This window comes from Hetaerina americana, unplaced genomic scaffold (genome assembly GCF_022747635.1).
Source record: "Hetaerina americana unplaced genomic scaffold, ioHetAmer1.1.p SCAF_2, whole genome shotgun sequence".
NCBI classification, from domain to species: Eukaryota; Metazoa; Arthropoda; class Insecta; order Odonata; family Calopterygidae; genus Hetaerina; species Hetaerina americana.
The window spans coordinates 21,764,089-21,783,376 of NW_027286763.1; the positions used below are offsets into that span (position 1 = coordinate 21,764,089).

Below are 19,288 nucleotides of genomic sequence, written 5' to 3' on the forward strand. Positions count from 1 at the left end.
ATTGTAGTAATTCTGAAAGAAGGGAGGGATGACTAGAAATCAGGGGAGGTGGTAAAATTTTGCTGCTATAAATGCTGTGCAATGCTGTAAATACTAACTAGCAATGAAAATCATTTACATATTCTACCTTTTATATGCCTACCATTATATTTACCCTCCCATGGACTACAACCTTGACATGGTGGAAGGACTTGTGAAGCTCGATAATCCCTAGAGCTGTGCTGTTGGGAGCAATGATAATAGCTGCTCTTGGTAGGGTCCACCTATGCCAGAAAAGTTGAAGGTTAGGTAGTAGGTGAAAGGTAGTCCATGCAGCATCTGTTCCTCAGTGAGTAAGCTACAAAGACTTCTGACCCCAGTGTGGTGGCCATTGAGTGACATTGTCACATTAAAAACAGTATTGAGGAAGGCAACAGGAAACTACCTCAATTTTTAATCCCAAGACTTTTTAATGAAAGACACGATAAAAAAAGCGTCCTGTCAACTATGGGACTCAGCCCAATCAGCCATGTGTCGTGCCTGGCAATGGGAGAGGCAAGGCTTCCGTAGTCATCATCTCTCGAAACCCTTGCAAAGGAAAACTGACAGCAGCAAGACAGAAGATGCAGAAAAAGAAGACTGAATCAGTTTAGAGCAGGAAGTTAAAATGCTATGACAATGTTGAGGACAGGAAAATTAGACAATATGAAGCAAGAGATGGGAAGAGGAAACAGATATTTTACTATGCGAGGTGAGTTGGAAGGATAGCAGGGATTACTAGAGTAATAGTTATAGAGTAACATAGAGTTGAGGGGACGAGAGCCAACTAGGGGTTCCCATAATATTGAAGAAAAGGTAGGAAGAAGCATAGTCAACATAGAACAATCAATGGATAGAATAATACTAGTAGAAGTAATAGCAGAATGGACAAACATGGTCATTGTTCAGGGTACATGCCACCAAGCAATCATAAGGAGGAAGAAGTCGATAGGGTATATGATCAGTTAGAGGGTATGATCGTGTGTGTTCCTGCAGGGAAACATTTGATAGTGACGGGGGATTGGAATGTAACGATAGGTGAAGGAAAAAATGGTGATAAGTTGGGGGACTACAGTTTATGTACAAGAAATGACCCCGGGGAGAAGTCAGTGTATTCTGCAGGAGACAGGAGATAGTCGACAACAGTACTTGGTTAAGACACCACAAAAGTCATAGGTATACATGTAAAATGCCAGGTGACTCAGAAAGGTATCAGTTAGATTATATTATGGTTAGACACAGATTTAGGAACGGCGTGATCAATTTGCACTCATTCCTGGTAGTGGATGTGGATCACAATTTAGTAGCCATGAAGTGTAGTATCTGATTCAAAAAGATAAGGCAGGGGCAGCAGGTTAGGAAATGGAATTTAGAAGCATTAACTGAAACCAGGAAAGAATATCAGCAGAATAATGGAAAATACCAAGATAGGGATTTTGAAAGCCGGAAAAGAAAGTATAGGCTCTGTTAATATGAAAAGGACAAGGAAACCGTGGATCACAGATGAGACGATTAGAAAGATAGCTGAGAGAAGGAAATGGAAGAATGTAAACAGATCTTTGTAGAAGAAAGTACAAAGAGTTAAATAATAAATTGAGATGGGCAACAAGCAAAAGAGGCATGGTAGAAGGAGCTGTGGGAGGATATAGGAAGTTTGCAGAAGAAGGGTGAAATTGGTTCACTTAACAAAGTTAAAACTCAATCCAGACATAAGAAGGGAAGATCTGTGTTAACAGTAAGAAATAAGTTGGATAAGATAATCGTTTAAACAGAAAAGATTCAAGAGAGATGGAAGAAATATATAAAAGAATTGTATGGTAAAGAAATTAGGCCAACAAGGTTAGACATAGAAATAGAATATGACGTAGATGAAGATAACTTGGGTCCGGGCATACTCTATGATGAGATAGAAAAGGTATTACGGGAGACGAAATCAAATAAGGCCATGGGGGTAGAAAACACTCCTGTGGAACTTCTGAAAGGTTTAGGAAAATGTGTGAGGAAGAGTCTATATGGATTGATTCGTTGTATCTATGAGGAAGGAATCTGGCCTGAAGACTATGAGATCAGGGTTAGTTCCTATTCCAAAAAAGGTAAAGGCTACATCATGTGAGGACTACAGAACAATAAGTTTGACTTCCGACACTGCTTAAGTGGTTCTCAGGATCATCAACAAAAAGATGGAGAGGTAAATGATTACTTAGGGTATGATCAGTTTGGGTTTAGGAATTACCACAATAACATGCACAATGCCATTGTAGTAATGAGATCACCAATCGAGAGGAATATAGAATACAATCAGGATATATTTACTTGTTTATTAGATTTCAAATAGGCTTTTGATAGAATGAATTGGAAAAACCAATGAATATATTGCAGAAAATAGGAAGAGATTGGAGGAACAGGAGGCTAATCCACTACCTGTATATATCACAGACTTCTCAGGTGTGAGTGGGGAATGTAGAATCTGGATGGGTAGTGTTAGGAAGAGGTCTAAGGCAAGGTTGTCCATTATCATCAGTGCTGTTCAACATATTTGTGGAGGAAAAGATTTAAGAGGCATGGGAAGAACAGGAAATAGGAATGAAAGTCAATGGGGAATTTATAAAATCAGTTAGGTTTCCTAATGACCAAGCTCTAGTTTGTCAATCAGCCAAGGAATTGTAAGCATTGCTAGGTGAATTTAAATTCTGCCCAATGGACATAGGATTAAGAATCAATATAAATAAAACAAAGGCATGCAGTTTTCCAGAAAGAGAATGGCTAAGAATAACATTAAAATAGGAGGGCTAAAACTAGAGCAGGTGGAACAGTTTACGTATCTCAGAAGTGTTTTGGACAAAAATGGTCAAAATAGTTGGGGTTTAAGGAGAGGAATTGCATTAAGTGATGGAGCTTTCACAAGAAGTTGATGGAATTGATGACAGGGACATTGATCAAGGATGTTAAGAAAAGACTCATTAAAACTTTTATATGGAGCATAGTTATGTTTGGTGTGGAAACATGATCACTGAAACAGAATGATCGATGTAGATTGGAGGCTTTTGAAATGTGGATGTAGAGAAGGATGGAGACAGTGAAATGGACCGAAAGGAAAACAAACAAGGAAATGCTAGGTATTGTGGGCGAGGAGAGGGGATTGTTGGGAGAAAACATAAGGGGAAAGGAAAAACAGATGAAAAGCATATTGATTGGCAGTGGAATGTTGAAGACTGTGATAGAGAGGAGAATGTTAGGCAAAGGAGGAAAGGGCATGAATAGGATATGGATGTTGGACGGGATGAAGGGAGGATGGAAGTATGCAGAGTTGAAGAGTGAAATGTTGTAGAGTAGGATGTTGGGTTGTGTTTTGTTAAGAGAAAAGAAATATTTATTTGGTTGTGGTGTCCATCCAAAACCTTCCTTATCCAGTAGATTACCAAATAGTAATATTACATTGTCCAATGTTGTCCTATTTCAAGCCACTTTTAGATTCTCTTATTCCAAGATATGATTTTTTTATTTCCTACAAATTCACAGGTGTCTTATTCAGATCCTATTTTATCACCATAAAGTTGAAATCAATGCAAAACAAAACACTGATTGTTTTCAAAGATTACAAATTCTGATAGCATTATCTTTAATTTAATGTATTGCCTTAATAATATAGACTTAGAACAAAGATGATAAGGCACAACTCTGTCTTACTTGTTTCATAATTGAATAATTTAAGAAAATGTCAGTAAAAATGCGATGTGAGTACGACATTAAAATATTTGATTGAAATAATGACTTATAGTTGATTTATTTAGATACTAACATTTTTATTCATAGATAGGTTTATTAGTGAATATTACCATTGAGATCTAATTCAATTACAATGGTATGCCAATAAAATTTAATGTAATTAATTTAGAAAATTTTCAGCATTCTGAAATATCTGTGCCTGAAATGTATTCCAATTTTTTTGATTTGCGTACAAATCAAAAGATAAATTTCAGTCAGAATCCCGCTTTGCCTTGCAAAGGCTATAATTGGCTCAATGGTTTGTATTATAAATTATTAGTTAACAATGCGGTTTATCACAATTTTCATAGTTTATGATTTTTATGTATTTGAGTTCATAAAAAAATTATTTAATGAACCATTCCAAGCGAATCAATTGACTTAAGTCAACGATACGGGTATATTAGCTTTATACAACGATCAGTACCTTTACAGTCTCATTTACCTTTAAGACCTTTTGGCGATATCTTTGAACCAATTAGTTTCTCGGGACCTGTAGAATTAGAGAGAAGCATAATTTTCATCTTCTCAGAATTGATTTTAATCGCAAAAAAGTCAACGTTTATGTATAGTAACAACAATGTTGATTAGAGTATAGTAATGTGGTTACTCAAATTATGGCGCTAAGACGCGCGTAAGGCGCTAGGTGCGCAAAATGTGATTCATCTGCCAGGTTTCGAGGTGCATTTAGCTGTTCATTCATTTCTGTTTAGAAAAGCCGACTGACGATTGCACGAGGTCAATTTTGTTGCATCACTATGTCGTTTTTGTCGTATAGAGTCGCAATTTTGGGTCGGCAGGGTTTTATTGCCAGGTATTGACACTAACAATGCAATTATAGATGAATATTTTGTATTTGTCAACCTTACTCGTGTTTGTGCTCTTCAGAATGACCAAGCCAGTCTGATGCCTGTTTTCTATTGTTTACGTATGTATTTCAAGTGGGGATAATTTTATAATTTCAGTCAATCTCGTCTAATGTCAGAGCTGGGAAGTGGAGCTGGCAAAGGTGGTGGTGGAGGTGGGAGTATCCGTGACGCCGGAGGGGCCTTTGGAAAAATGGAAGCTGCTCATGAAGAGGAGTACTTCTACAAAAAGGTTTTTATCTCTGTGCTACCGTTGTATCTTTATTTTACAGTGAATTTGATGTTAAGGTTAACTATTTCTGTTTTCTCTTAAGCAAAGGGAACAGCTTAAGAAGTTACAAGGCGAGTTAAACGAAGAAATAACCTTCCACGAGAAGCAAATTAGACGCCATAAAGAAGCAATTGAACGACACCGCGAACGTGTCAAGGATCTGGAGGAAAGCCAAGGCCGCAAGGGTGGGGATTAAATGATATTTTAGGTATTAGCAGTCTTGCGATTCATGAGGTACAGCCCATGCAATGTCTTGAAGAGGATGTTTGTATCTTTGAAATTTGTTTCAAGGTGTGCTAGGGTGTCACCAAGTTGTTTAACTCGTAATTTTGTAGTCTGCGTGACGTGTAGATATTTGTAGAAACTCGAAGGAGAAATTTTGCGTTCACGTCTGTACTGATTTCATTTTCAAATGTAAGAGTGGCTATTTTGGTCATACCTTGCAGTAAATAAATTGAACAATTCGCATAAATGTCGTTTTATTTATTCTTTTGGAATAACTTCAGTCTTCTCGGAATCCGTCAATGCCAAATTATAGCGAAGTGTCACCGAAAGATGTTAGTAAACACCAGGAATGTTATTTCACATACATGTAATGCACCATTGCCATCGATCTTAGTTCCGCTTCCTGTCGCCAGAGATCCCTGCTCGCGGGTTTCATTGATCTCAGTGTTGCCATAGGAGTGGGAGGGCGTCTCAAAAACTGTTTAAGTCGGGATGAGGTACGGTAGTTGCTCTGTAGTGTTCTCTGAATTTCGGGCGAGGCCGAGGGAGTTGTGATGCATTTCAGGATATATCATCACTCTTCTGGTCTGATTCTAGTTGGATACATGTTCATTGATATTCAGGTAAGAGACCGCTGTTTTTTGACATGGCTGCCGGTGAATATAGACATTATTTAGTTTATTTGAATATATATTGTGGTATGTGACCCGAATGATTTTTATTATCATGTGGTCCTTCTTGAGTTCAAGTTTTAATATTCCGCATTGCGTAGGACGAGGTCAATGTGTCCTATCGACGGGATGTGCAACGCACATGTTTGTCATTGCAATCAATGTTTGATGCCACTAATATTATACCCCGACCCGTAAGTGTCCTGCATTATTTGATTATTCACATAGCGACAATGAAAAGGTCGATGTTTGTATTTTAGTAATTTTATTGCGTACGATTATTAGTTAAAGGATGTTTTATTATACATTTTAGTTGGGGTTGTCAGAATCTCTGCATAATATTAAATGTGATAACACTTCTGTATAGTTTACGTAGGATTTCTCTGGACTGTGCTCTATTTAATGATGTCTGCATTAGTATTCCTCTGAGGAATTATCTTTCATGATTGTAGTGGATAATTAAGCGTAAATCGATCAATATCTGTGGAATTAATAGCGAATATAAAGCATCGTAATGGATACATTTTTGTAATCATGGCTTTAATTGTGCGGCTCATGAAGTGTTGCTTCAGAGGTTCAGGGCGGCGAGTTCAAGTTGTAACAAATCCAAAGTTGAAAGGTGGTTGTCTCCGAGGAGGAAGGGCACAAGGAAGAAAATCTCCCAATTTCCATTCGGTTGTTACATTCCTTTAATTTTTCCGCCATACACGTTTTTCTAGAACAGGTTAACGTGTTACGTGAAGTAGACGATATGATTGGAAGTCCGGGAGTTCGTCCGTGTTCGATGCTTAGAGTTCATTTGATGTTTTTACGTGATCCGTTCTTAGTTAAAGGTAGATTGCATGTGAAGGAACGGTGAAGTATTGAGATTTTCCAAGTAATTCTTTGTTATTTGGCTACATAAACGAGTTAATCACTGATTCTAGGCTAATTAATCAGTCATATACGAATTTGTATTGAATTTATTACAATCCTTAATGTGGCTATTGTGGTTTAGCCTACTGACGACTCGTTATAAGGGACTATCTTAACCTCTAGTATATACGTGTGTATTTTCGGCTAATTGCTTTCATGTTGGTTCGTTACGGGGCTGCGGATCCCAAAAAATGGATATCACTCAAAGGGATGTTACTGTCACTAATTTCTAGTCACTTGTGCATAATTACTGGCTACATTGGTTTAAAAAATTCCGAGACAAATTTTGTAGTAGTGCCTCGCAAACTGATAAGTTTTTTTGAAAATTATTTCATACATTTTGGTATTTGGGATTCATGTAACGTTTCGCGCAGTGTCGCAGTCGCTAAAATGTAGCTTCCTAGTTTCGTAAGGGTGAATGTAAACACTAACTGCTGTGGTCCTGATTAAATTTTCGTAGGTTTGGTTATTTAAAAATTATTAATGGGAGTGTTCCTGAAATAACTGAAAGATTTTTTTTACTTAACCCACCCCTTAAGAGCATGAAGTGTATTGTGGAGGTGTTTGAGTAATTATATTTTCTGAATTATCGTATCAGTATGGGTTGCGGGTGTCCAGAGGTAGAGCGTTTGACTGCTAACCGAGCTACCAGAGGCTAGCCCGGGTTCGATTTCCGGGCTAGCCTCTGGTAGCTCCCCCCCGAAGCTGTGCGATTTTTCGGGCACAAAATTTCTGGGAAACCATAACCGGGAACACAGGGAAAGGATTTGGCCCCGAAGTGTGAATTTCACACATTCTGGCTTGGTAGCATCACCTACCAAACTGACCTTAGGGTTGATTGCTGTGTTTATTTTTATGGTATCAGTATAGTAAGTGCACATATTGGTTAATTATTGGTATGAATCGGAAGTAACAGCTTCTGTTCATAACAATTGTCTTCGGTGTAGTATTTGAATGTTGTGCGTTCACCAAACGTGATTTGAGCATGTCAAATATATTGTGTAAAAATGTACGAACCAACCAGGATGGTGACTGGCCAGGTGAGTGAGAGCACATGCATCAGAAGTACATTTAATTTTGGTGTGATAAGTTGGATTTATCAAATGAAATACCTCAGAACAACTCTTTTTAGGTAATTTCTATTCACATACATTATTTGAAGGGAAAGTTGAATATAAGGAAACCAGATCACCTGAATGAGTAATTTCATCTCTAATGGTTTTTTGGGTAATTTACGAGTTAACAGGAGTGATTTTCGTTTTATATATACACTAGCTGAATACCCGGCTTTGCACGGGTTAGGGAGAAACAATAATATAAATATACTACATAAATAAAAACAATAAATTATAAAGTACAATAATACAATACTTCATGCAAATTTAAGAATCTTTTTTATTTAACACCTGTTTATAAACTACATTTTTTGTTTCATATCCAGGAGAAAGAATATATATAAATTTTTAGGCGAACCTACTCTGGAGCAAGCAACATAAAGTTGCCCGTGCCTAAAACATGGCGATCTTAGATCAACACCACAAAACTTTAAAGACTGTCCCTGTGATTTATTAATGGTAATTGAAAAAGCTAGCCGGACTGGAAACTGTAATCTTTTAAAGTTGAAGGGAAGATCAGTTGGGATTAGAGGTATCCGTGGAATAAAAATTATTTCACCTTTTCCATTTCCAGTTAAAATGACTGCCTGGATTATATTTTTCATTAATTTTGTCCCACACAATCGTGTCCCATTGCAGAGTTTTGGTGGATCTAAATTTCGCAATAAAATGATTGGAGATCCTACTTTAAGTATAAGGCGATGTTGTGGCAATCCAGCTGGATCGAGTGAATTAAGGAATTCCGTTGGATAATTGACGGCTTCGTCAGCATCCACTACGGTATCAACCGATTTATATTCAATCACGTCTCCTGGCAGCATGGCTAGTATCTCCTTGTTAATTTCATTAACATCATCGTTCTTAGGAGCAAGAATGGCTCTTTCTCGCAACCATTCTAAATTTTTATAATTTTGATTAACGTTAGGATAGACTGCTTGTATCATATCGCGGACAGTTTTCACCGATACACATAAAGCTGATGACAATTTTATCATACCAGATGCTTCGATAACTAATCTATCTTCTCCAATCTCCAAAAGTTTATTTGCAAAATTTTGAGCATTCCCATCTCTTAAGAGGATTCGCATGTTTTGTTTAAGGCTAATTTCTTGGACATGATTCCATAGAACAGAATGTTTTAAACAGGCATACATTTCATCGGCTGGAGCCGATTTTGGAATGACAGGCAGAGTTTGACGGAAGTCTCCACACAGGAGTACCAGAGCTCCTCCCATTAAACTGCAGTTTCCTCTAAGATCTTGAAGTGTTGCGTTGAGGGCCTCAAGAGATTTTTTATGAGCCATCGTACACTCATCCCATACTATCAATTTACATTCTATAAGAACTTGTGCCTGGCCGCTTGTTTTATTTATATGACATGTGGGATTTTCTTGTCGGGAAATATTAATTGGCAACTTAAGGGCAGAGTGGGCTGTTCTTCCTCCTTCCATTAATGTCGCTGCAATACCTGAAGATGCAACGGCTAGAGCAATTTCTCCATGAACCCTGATTTCAGCGAGAACTAAATTAATTAAAAATGTTTTTCCCGTGCCACCACCAGCATCAAGAAAAATGATACCTCCTCCTTGTTTATCTACTTGATCCATTATTGTTTCGTACGCGAATTTCTGATCTTCATTAAGAAGTGGCTTTTTATCCGCGATGTATGCTTCTAAGTCTAAGACATTGTAGTAGTTTCACGTATATAATCTGGATAAAATACACCCTGTTGATCTTGTACAGGTGCAAAAAGACCGAGTTCCACTAAAGTCTTGTTAACCATAGTGATACACTTTTCTTCTAAAATAATCAAAGTTTTATTAAAAATGTCGGAGTTAAACGTAATATCCAATGTAGGATTTTCACTTCGAACTTTAGCCAGTATATCCTCACTCATTGATTCTTTATATTTTTCCCATATTGTTTTTGGGTTAGATGGATTACAGGAGATTATTATGATGGCAAACAAAATTCGAATTTGTCCTGGAAGAGAAATCAAACTGGCCTCTCGCAATGAGTCATCCCAGTGTTGATCTCCTTCTAGCAACCCTAAATTCTGGCAAGCTTCTCTGAATATCTCACATATTTCTCCGTTTACCGTTCTTAATTCTGCAAATGAGCGAGGTCCTTTAGTGGTATGTAGAAGCATTCTTAAAAAATAACATTCGGCGTTGTTAGGATGGACTGTTTAGACTCGGCCCAATGCGTCACATGAATAAATATTATTCTATGGATCAAAGTTGCCCATTTTTCTTCTACAAAAGACTTTCCTTTATGTATTCCACGTATAATATCTCGGCAATTCTGAATACAATAGTGTTCTTGCAAAAGTATCCTGCTGGCATAGTTGGAAAAATGCTGTTTCTATGACAGCAAAAAAGTAAACAAATTACATACATACAAACAAACACTCTCCTTTATATATATAGATGTATATATATATATATATATATATATATATATATATATATATATATATATGTATATATGTGTATATATATATATATATATATATGTATGTATATATGTGTATATATATATATATATATAAATCAATGGCTAGAAATATATTTTTGTTATAACGGAGGATGTATCAAAACTTGGAATAATATTCTTATGTGAACGATCACCAGAGATTCTTGCTAGAAAACTGTAATTTAATTTTCTCTTTGCCGTTTAAAATGCGACGTCACATTCTATTGTGATTTTATTCCACAAATGATCTCTTACAATTTCCTTTATTCATGAACCTATGTTAATGCAAGATTAAAGCATGTGTGGGGCAATTTTGTTGTTTGATGTTACCGATATGTAAATAAACCAGGAAGAAAGACTAGGTGTGAGTAATAGTTTGATTCCTAACTGGATGTTCCTTTGCATGAAGGCATTGTTACAGCAGGAGAAGGTTCAGGGAGAGAATTTTCACTGCATTTATTGAATTAGCTGAAGCTCGTTTAGTTTTCCTTCAAGTCCATCAAAGGATTTTCAGGGACTTGGCGCCAGGTTCTGTGGAGTTTTTTCGGAGAACACCTAGGTTGTTACCAGGCAATTGTAATTCCCTTGCCTCTAAACCTAACCTCTAACTCTAAACCAATGGAACGCTACTTTGAGGGAAATTGCACCTTATAGTGGGTAGATTCTAATGGCTATTCATTTTTTTAAATTCCCTCTATCCCTTTTTATCAAGTACATAATCGAAATTGGAAACCCTATGACAACTCCTTTGATCTTTTTTAATACTTAAACATAATTCAATAATTTGTTAGAATTTTTCAAGTCGTGTTCATTCAGCTCATTTCAAAGTAGGTAAATAAGACAATGCAACCTTTGTCGAGTAAAAAATCATTCACCTTGACCGAGATTCGAACCCCGATCTTGGAGTGTAAGAGAAGCTTAGATCGGTATGCTCAACTGGCTAAAACACTTGGCCGGGCTTCGAGGGAAGTTGCTGCATTAAAATGCACATTTAGCGGATGACCCCGTTAAAAGTTACTGACGCGGTATCTCCCGAAGTTTCTTGAAATTTTTAATAGGTAAATAAGACGTTACTTCGGAAAAAATTTATTACAGGCGAAAAGCCGACGTTTACCCAATCGCATGTCCGCATTATATTTTATGACATTGCCCATATTTCATTTGGGATTGGTTGGTATTGGGAAAAGGTTTCCATATTGTTGTCTTGTTTTAAATTTAAATGATCTTTACTGGACTCAAAAAATGTATTCTATCCCTCGCGCATCAACCTATTAAGTCGAAATGAAGTTGAGAGATTCTACTTAAAGAGGCCAAGCGTATTTCATTCGATCATTGAAGAGAACTCTTACTTTGACGACTGACGCAGTCCTCGTAAGAATCCACCCATGTCGTTCTGGGATGTCGATGTCATGCTGAATCTATTCCCCTGGTTTTCCTAAGTTCTGGTTCCGTTTCATTTTTCCTCTCTTAAACCCCTCGTGGCATTAAATATTCTCTCCTAAACCATAAGAACTGCCTCTTATTTTAGCAAAAGCATGATTTGGAAGCTTAAGTGACTTCGCCCTCGAGAACGAACCGAGTACAGTGAGTGGATGGCCGACGTACCATTTGACATGAATGAGATATGTGAGTAAATGGAGAGGGAGTAGGTGTGCAGTTCAGAGGGAGTAGGTGTGCAGTTCAGAGGCGCGGCGGAAGCGTTATCTTGGTCTGGATCCAGGAAGGAGGTTGAATTCAAATCATTCGCTTGAGGAGGGCCTTAGGGCGAGAAGAGTTAGGCAGCGACCTGCCTCAGAGCGACACGAGGCGTGCGATGCGGCCAATGGTATCCGGTTGCTGCGATTGATAGCGTGCTTATGGGTTGCGGCATCTAGGACCTCTAAAGAAGAAAAGCTAGGCAGTTGAGATTTTCAGTGGCATTCCGGTGCCTGTTCGTTCATCGTTAAAAAAATATTACTTCTCCCATTTCATCTCCGTGCATATTCGGTCTACTTCCGCGTATTAGCCTGCAAACCACAAAGGAGGGGTATGTTATTACTGAGTATTAGGCGTTGAGGCACTTGGGTACAGCAGTAATTTAATTGACGAAACCAGAAGGCGACTAGGAATCAGTCAGCTCATAGGTGAGAGTGATAACTTGGATACTTACGTCCCATCATTCTTTTCCTCCCGTGAGCGAGAGCTTTGATGCCCGACTCTCCTAGGACTTCAGATTCTGGGGTCGCGTGGGGAGAAGGAAAGTCGAAGAAATTTTACGATGCCTCGGGTAAAAGCACCCGTTGCATCACTCATGCTTAAGAGCTAACAGAATAGCGGTTTTTTTTCGATTGCTTTGGTTTCTTGTATCTGGTCCTGAAATTTGTGTGTGGAAAAAAGTAATCCTTTCAGTTCTTTTGACATTTAACATTTCTTAATTTCCGAATGTAGTTCCTCCTCCCAGCAGAATATGTTGTTTGAATTGTAACCCCTACGTCATCATTAAACATTTCAAGTGTTAATTTTTATTTCGGTCAGGTTGCATCTTCTTGCCTCGAGTGGCTCCTGTGCTAGGTTTTCCGGTAATCAGATGGGATTTTGTTCCTTCATTATTATTTTTAATGGCCAAAGCTGTTATCCTTTGTTTTCCGTTTAATTCGCGAGTCTGTTAGGTCTGAAGTAATTCGGAATATTATCCAATATAAATTCCGCGATCGAACATTTCTCCACTGTTCCTTGGATGGAACGTGTTTTTTAAGCTACTCCGCCGAATATTTTTATCACCATTTCGGTCCGGGGTTACGGTTGCACTTGATCTGCTTTGTATAGTCATGTACTTGTATTGTACTTGTACCTCTCGATCCAGCCGGATTGATGTGACGGAATTACTTTCCTCTGAAGGGAATTGACTTGAGTACTTTTCCAGGTTTAGCTGGAGATCCCATGCTCTATTCGAAATATTAATATTGCTGAAATATTTCCAGAGGGCTTTATAGTCGATTTTATCATTAAAGGCTCGGTAGATAACCTTAAAATCTAAAATATATAACCAAACGCTCCTAATTGTTTTAAAATTAAGAGGGTCTTCCTCGGCAGCTGACCGATGCTAGTTGCGTCCAACAGCCCAACAGGGAAATTGGGATAGAAAAGGCGGCGCTTAAATGCAGTTGGACTAATTTGGTAGTATTTTGGGGGAAAATTGCTGAAGTAGTTGAGGATTTGGGTTAAGAATTGAGTTGGCGAAAGAAGCGCTCGCCAAGCGAAGGGAATGGGTAATGGATACGATGTGTAAAGAATTATCGAAGGCATTAAGTGAAGGTTTTCAATGGAGCCTACTTGTTTGCTGGAGAGAAGTGGGTAGGGCGGAGAATGGGAGGGAATATGCTGAATACGGAAGGGGAGAAAGAACTAAGTCTAGAAACTGGTGGCAGTGGAGGGGAGGCTGCCAGGTGAAGTCCGAAGAAGCAGAGCAAGTGGGTGGAGGAGGGAGACTTGGGAGAGGGTGAGGTGCTGAATGCTGGGCAGGCGGGGGAGAGGTTGGAAGAGAACGTGCTTATCGAACGGAATGCAAGCATGTAGGAAGTATGAAAAATAAATGACACGGAAATTTCGAGAGAGGGATTGAAACCTATTTACAATGCGTAACAGTCGTTAGGCGTAATCCAAAATATATTTTTGACCGGCAGACTTCTTGTGATGGTGATTTCCAGCGGCGTAAACTATTTCAGCCGCTGATCGGCTCTCCTGGTAGCTAACTATCACAAGGAATGGATACGTCGATCAGGAAATGTATTTCGAGATGACATCGAAATGAAATGTAGGACGTAAATTATTTGTTTTTTGGGAGTTAATTTGCGTGCCCGAGGAGTTATGCAGTGGAATGGGAATTAGGTCACGGTGCCGACCGCCAGACTTGGTTTGGGGTGGTGGTCCCCCCCCTTTCGATCCGAATCCCCGCTCCTTCAAGAAAATGCTCGGAGTATTAGGAGGGAAGAAAGACACAATTGATCCGCCGGCGAGGTGGTAATTTGTGTACAACACTCATTATATTACAAAATTGGCATCTGGTTCGAACTGATTTAAATGTGGATTCTACAGTGCATGTAAACCTGGTTACAACTTGTAACCTAGTTACGTTTCACTTACTTTCAGTGACTAAGTGTTCTGCTAATTTCCTACCTTCCGGTAGCATGTATCTCGAATGGCGCATGCCCGGAGTGTATTATTTCTTTCTAGGTGCATATTAGTTCAATCACTCCCTGCCAGTGGTGGCTGTGAGAGTGCTTTAGAGATGGCACAAATCAAACCCACGGAGACCCAGCCTAAGCACCGCATTTGTTTACATGTTGCGAAAGAAGTAATGGGAATAACCGTAGATTCAACGCAAATTATTTACTTTCGCGATAACCGGTCGCATCGTAAATAAATTTATTCCTTGTAATGTACTTTTCACTTTTGTAATTTCTACGTGCAATTTTGCTAAGTTTCCAAGACCCGAAAATTAAATAAAATACGTTCACTGCATTTATGTACCCTAAAATTTCATACGATAAATAACCCTGATTTAAACGCAGGAATAGGGAGTGCGTTGTCACGGACCCTCACAATAACTTATTTTTTCTGAGAGGAGAGCGCACAAGGTCTGTCCCGAAAGTAGTAGGACTGAGTTGATTTAATAAAGGTATTGCCAGAAATGATGCATTCACTCAAAAGTCTTCGAAATAGCACCCTTGCGCGTCCAAGCTCCGCTGCCAGGGGGTTTTCCACGCCTCGTACGCCCTCGGCAAGGCGGCGGCCGGAATGCTGCAAAGCTCCCTTCGTCACGGCCTGTTGTAACGCTTCCACCGAACCGTGGTGATGTCATCACATGCCAGATTTGAGGCGGGAGAAGAGGAAGTCTGATGAGGCAACGTCAGAGCTATAGGGTGGCTGGGGCAGGATTGGTATGTTGTACCAACCCAGGTAGTCCGTTACTCAGAGAGCACTCGCTCATCAAACTTTGAACACACCTTTCTCATACCCATGTTTTTGGTCACAAGTCGATGCATATCACTTTTAGGGATGCCAAGTTCACCAGAAACCATGCGAACACTTAATCTGAGAAACCTGCCAAAGAAAGCCTTCACATGCAAGAATTTCGTCACTTTTTGACGGGAAGGGTGTCCTGGACGTTCGGCGTCTTCAACATCTTCTCTTTCCTCCTGAAACAATTTGTTCCACCAAAAACACCCGGTCTACCCATGGCGTTATAACCTTAAGTTGCATTGAGCATGTCCTGAGCCTTTTTTTCCGGTTTAGCCAAGTTTCACGCAATATTTGATGGCGTAGCGCTGCTCTAATGATCGATTCATGACAAAGCGTAATGAGGTCACGTTGTAGAGGTTTTGCAAACGAACGACCCGCACTAGCAAAGGATGGGAGCCAACTGCCACTGGGCGGCAACCTTTCTTGGGACTCCCCTCCCTCGAACCCGGCGAGAAAAACCACCTCCCGTCCGTCCATCGTTCTGGGAAAAAATAATTCCTGCCTTACTCCAGGGTATATGTAACAGCGAATTTGGAAAACATTGGGATGAGATATTGAAACCATTTAGTGTATTTAATTAGTTAAAAGTTATGTTTTCTTATTTAATTATGATTGTGTCATTAAAATGCCAATTAAAATTTAAATCCAATTCTGTGACTTTAAGCCCGTTACTGTTAACTCTTACTTACTTACCCGCTCGTATATTAAAGGATCTAGCTTCGAAAATTGCGCCGTATCTAGAAATAATATTTATTATTATTATTATTAAAATTTACATGTGCAGATAAATAGTGTAAGGTGGCACATAAGTCCCAAGTAATCACAAAAGACAATAGGTAAAATCAGTCAGTAAAATAAAAGGTACACTTAAAGGAAACTTTCAAACAAAAATCTCTGACACAACAAAAGAAAATCCCCATCTACTTAAAATCAATCAATCAGCAAGAAAAAAAAGATAAAATTAAAAAATGTTAAAACATTTAAAAAACTTAAATCATTTAAGGAGTCGCTGGTAGATCATAAGGTTCCCAGAGATTGGGTAACGGATAACGTAACGCCAATATTTAAAAACGGAGACAAGGAGGAACCAAGTAATTACAGACCTATTTCCCTCACATCTATTTCGTGCAAGATAATGGAACATATACAGCACGGTTTCCGAGAAGATTGATACTGCGAGACAAAACTTGCGCTTTTTGTTCATGATATTATTTCGGGAGAGAGCAATGTTCCAGGGGACGCGATTTTTCTAGATTTCAAGAAATCCTTCGCAGTACCTCATAATAAACTACTTGCAAAGATAGAAGCATGTGACATAGATAAAAATATCCGGGGTTGAATTAAAGACTTTTTGAATGGTCGGGTTCAAAGAGTAGTCGTAGATGGAGTTAGCTCAAATGCAGTAGAAGTTACTTCAGGTGTTCCCCTGGGAAGTGCCGTCGAACCTCTTTTATATCTACTCTACGTTAACGACATTGACTTCGCAGTCACTAGTAAGATACTTTTATTTGCCGACGATGCAGTGGTTTACCGTGATAACCGTGATCCGGAAGACACAGCAGCTCTGTCAGACCACCGTAATGCTATACAACGCGGGTGCGACCCTTGGGAATTAGAATCAAACTTAAAAAAGGGCATGGTCATACATTTTTGGAAAAATAGCAATTCCAACCCGAACGCCTGCTGTGTTGGGAACACCGAAATGGAATGAGTAGACTCAATTAAATACCTAGGCGTTATCCTCACCCTCGATCTCTCCCGGGTGAAACACACACGGGGAATATGTGGACAAGCTAACAAAAAAAATAAGATTGATGAGAAGAGTAATTGGTAAAAGTGAAGAAAAGTTCAAAGAGAAATGCTATATGTCGTTGGTTAGGCCTCATTTAAAATATGCTGCAAGTATATGGGATCCTCACTAAGTTAGATTAATTTCCGAATGGGGTCGTATGCAGCGTAGAGGAGCTAGTTTTGTAAATCTTTGTTATAATAAACTTAGTAGGGCATCGAAAATGTTAGAGCAGCTACGATGGGAATCACTCACGGAGCGAAGGTTAAATTACAGATTGAAGCTCTTGGATAAATTGGATGGAAGTCTCTTAAGCAGTGATGCTGAAAATGTGTTATTACCCCCATCGATCTCATAGGAGAGATCATGCTGGTAAACTTAGAGAGATTAAGTGTAGAACAGATAGATTTATGATATCATTTTTCCACGTACGAAAGGGGATCATAATAACATTGTTGGACTGCGGTAGGGTCATGTTCAGGTAAAATTATTCTGGTGTTAATTCATCCCTTGCCACACACCCTGGCGGTGGCTTGCAGGGTATAACTATAAAAAACCATAAACACAGTAATCAACCCGAAGGTCGGTTTAGTAGGTGATGGTAGATATCACCCAGTACTAAGCCCTATACGGCGTGTGAAATTCATACATCAGGGTAGGGGGGCCAGTTCCTTTCCCTGTGCCGGTTATGGTTTCCCAGGAAGACCTGGTACCCGAAAAATCACTTAAGCTTGGGTGGAGCTGTAGGTGCCCTGAGTGCCTTGGCCTGGAATCGAACCCGGGACCCTCCTGTCAGTAGTCCAACGCTCTACCCACTGGGCTACCGCGACTCGGTATAACTATACATAATTAAATAAAAATTAATTTTAGAATTGCAAAAAATTGCAGTTCATTGGTAGAAATCATAAATGTATCATTGGCAACAGGTAAATTCATGAATGAATGGAAACCAACAACTTATATCCCAATTCCAAAAATTCAAAATCTCACCTAACTTGAAGAACTCCGAGCAATTAATTAGTTAGCATTTGTCGGCCAAGTCAGAAATTAGGTTTAGCAAGCAAAATAATAAAACTTTAGAAGACGAAAAGTCCGATTTTCGGAAAGGTGTCAAGAAAGAGTGCTATGCAACTAATTTTTAGACTATGGTAAGGGGAGGTAAATAATGGGAAAATACCTTAACAAGTGTGACGCTAGCTCTCAAAAGAGCGCTTGAAACCGTAAATGGAGATATTTTGGTCGACAAAATTGCAACACTTTGGGTTATATCAATGAAGTAGTTCTTTGTAAAAAAATAAATAAATAAGCAAATCGAAAAAAAAATATGAAGTAACACAGATGTCCCCATAGTATTTGCTTATAGGACTTTAATTTAAAATATGTACGTATATAAATGTTTGCTAATTTAAAAGTTACTGTAAAGATACTTGAATCAGTATACTGGCAGCTGATTCATTGGTGTATGTAACCGGTAAATAGTATTTGATTATTTGTAGAACACCAAGGAAAGAACTAAAAAAGCTGACCAAATAATTTTCCACTTCCTCCACAAATGCGTTGAAAAGCGCAGATTGGATGGAGAATGAATTCCTAACACTGTTCACTCCCACCCTCCGTCCCTCCCTCGAACCTAAGCAGTCAGATATGTACAGGTTGCGGATGAGTCTCCTATCCCTCCAATCTTCTTTATTTTCTACGACGCATTCATTAATTTTACTCAATTCATTCTATCGAACGCCTTCGTAAAATGTACGATGCAGATATGCATTCTGATTGTATTTTATATTCCTCTGTATTAGTGACCTCATAACTGCAATGGCATCACGTGTGCCTCTCCCCTTCCTCGAAACCAACGATCGTAAGTAATCATTTGCCCTGCTCACCGTTCTCTTCTTTATGATTCTTAGTACAATTTAGCTGTGTACAAAATCAAACTTGTTGTCCAATAGTCCTACCTACGTCTGCCTTCCCCTTTTTTGAGATGAGAAGCGATATTCTTCTGACTAAAATTTCCAAATTTCACCCTCGTTAATGCTAGGGAATACATCCTAAAAGGTGTTCCTGAACCCTTCAGTTGTTCTTCGGCGATTTTAATTATCGCCACGCCCTTTCGGTTCCCTATCTCGCAATCAGGTATGCCTGGACTTAAGCCGTTCCCATGTACGTCATATTCTCCT

General features: G+C 38.9%; 2 protein-coding genes across 3 annotated transcripts in view; both read left to right on the forward strand.

Moving 5' to 3' along the window:
- The first annotated feature begins 4,463 nt into the window (after positions 1-4,463).
- Positions 4,464-5,392, forward strand: LOC139687564 (ATPase inhibitor mai-2, mitochondrial-like). The gene is made up of 3 exons (XM_071584776.1): positions 4,464-4,597; positions 4,749-4,881; positions 4,964-5,392. Exons 1-3 carry the CDS (start codon positions 4,542-4,544, stop codon positions 5,114-5,116), a joined length of 342 nt encoding a protein of 113 aa, XP_071440877.1. The 5' UTR covers positions 4,464-4,541; the 3' UTR covers positions 5,117-5,392.
- A 217-nt stretch (positions 5,393-5,609) lies between these two features.
- Positions 5,610-19,288, forward strand: part of LOC139687429 (serine-rich adhesin for platelets) — a 133,051-nt gene continuing 119,372 nt past the window's right edge. For both annotated transcript variants that reach the window (XM_071584568.1, XM_071584570.1), the window contains exon 1: positions 5,610-5,768. The gene's annotated coding sequence lies outside the window, so the exon portion shown is untranslated. The remainder of the gene's footprint in view (positions 5,769-19,288) is intronic.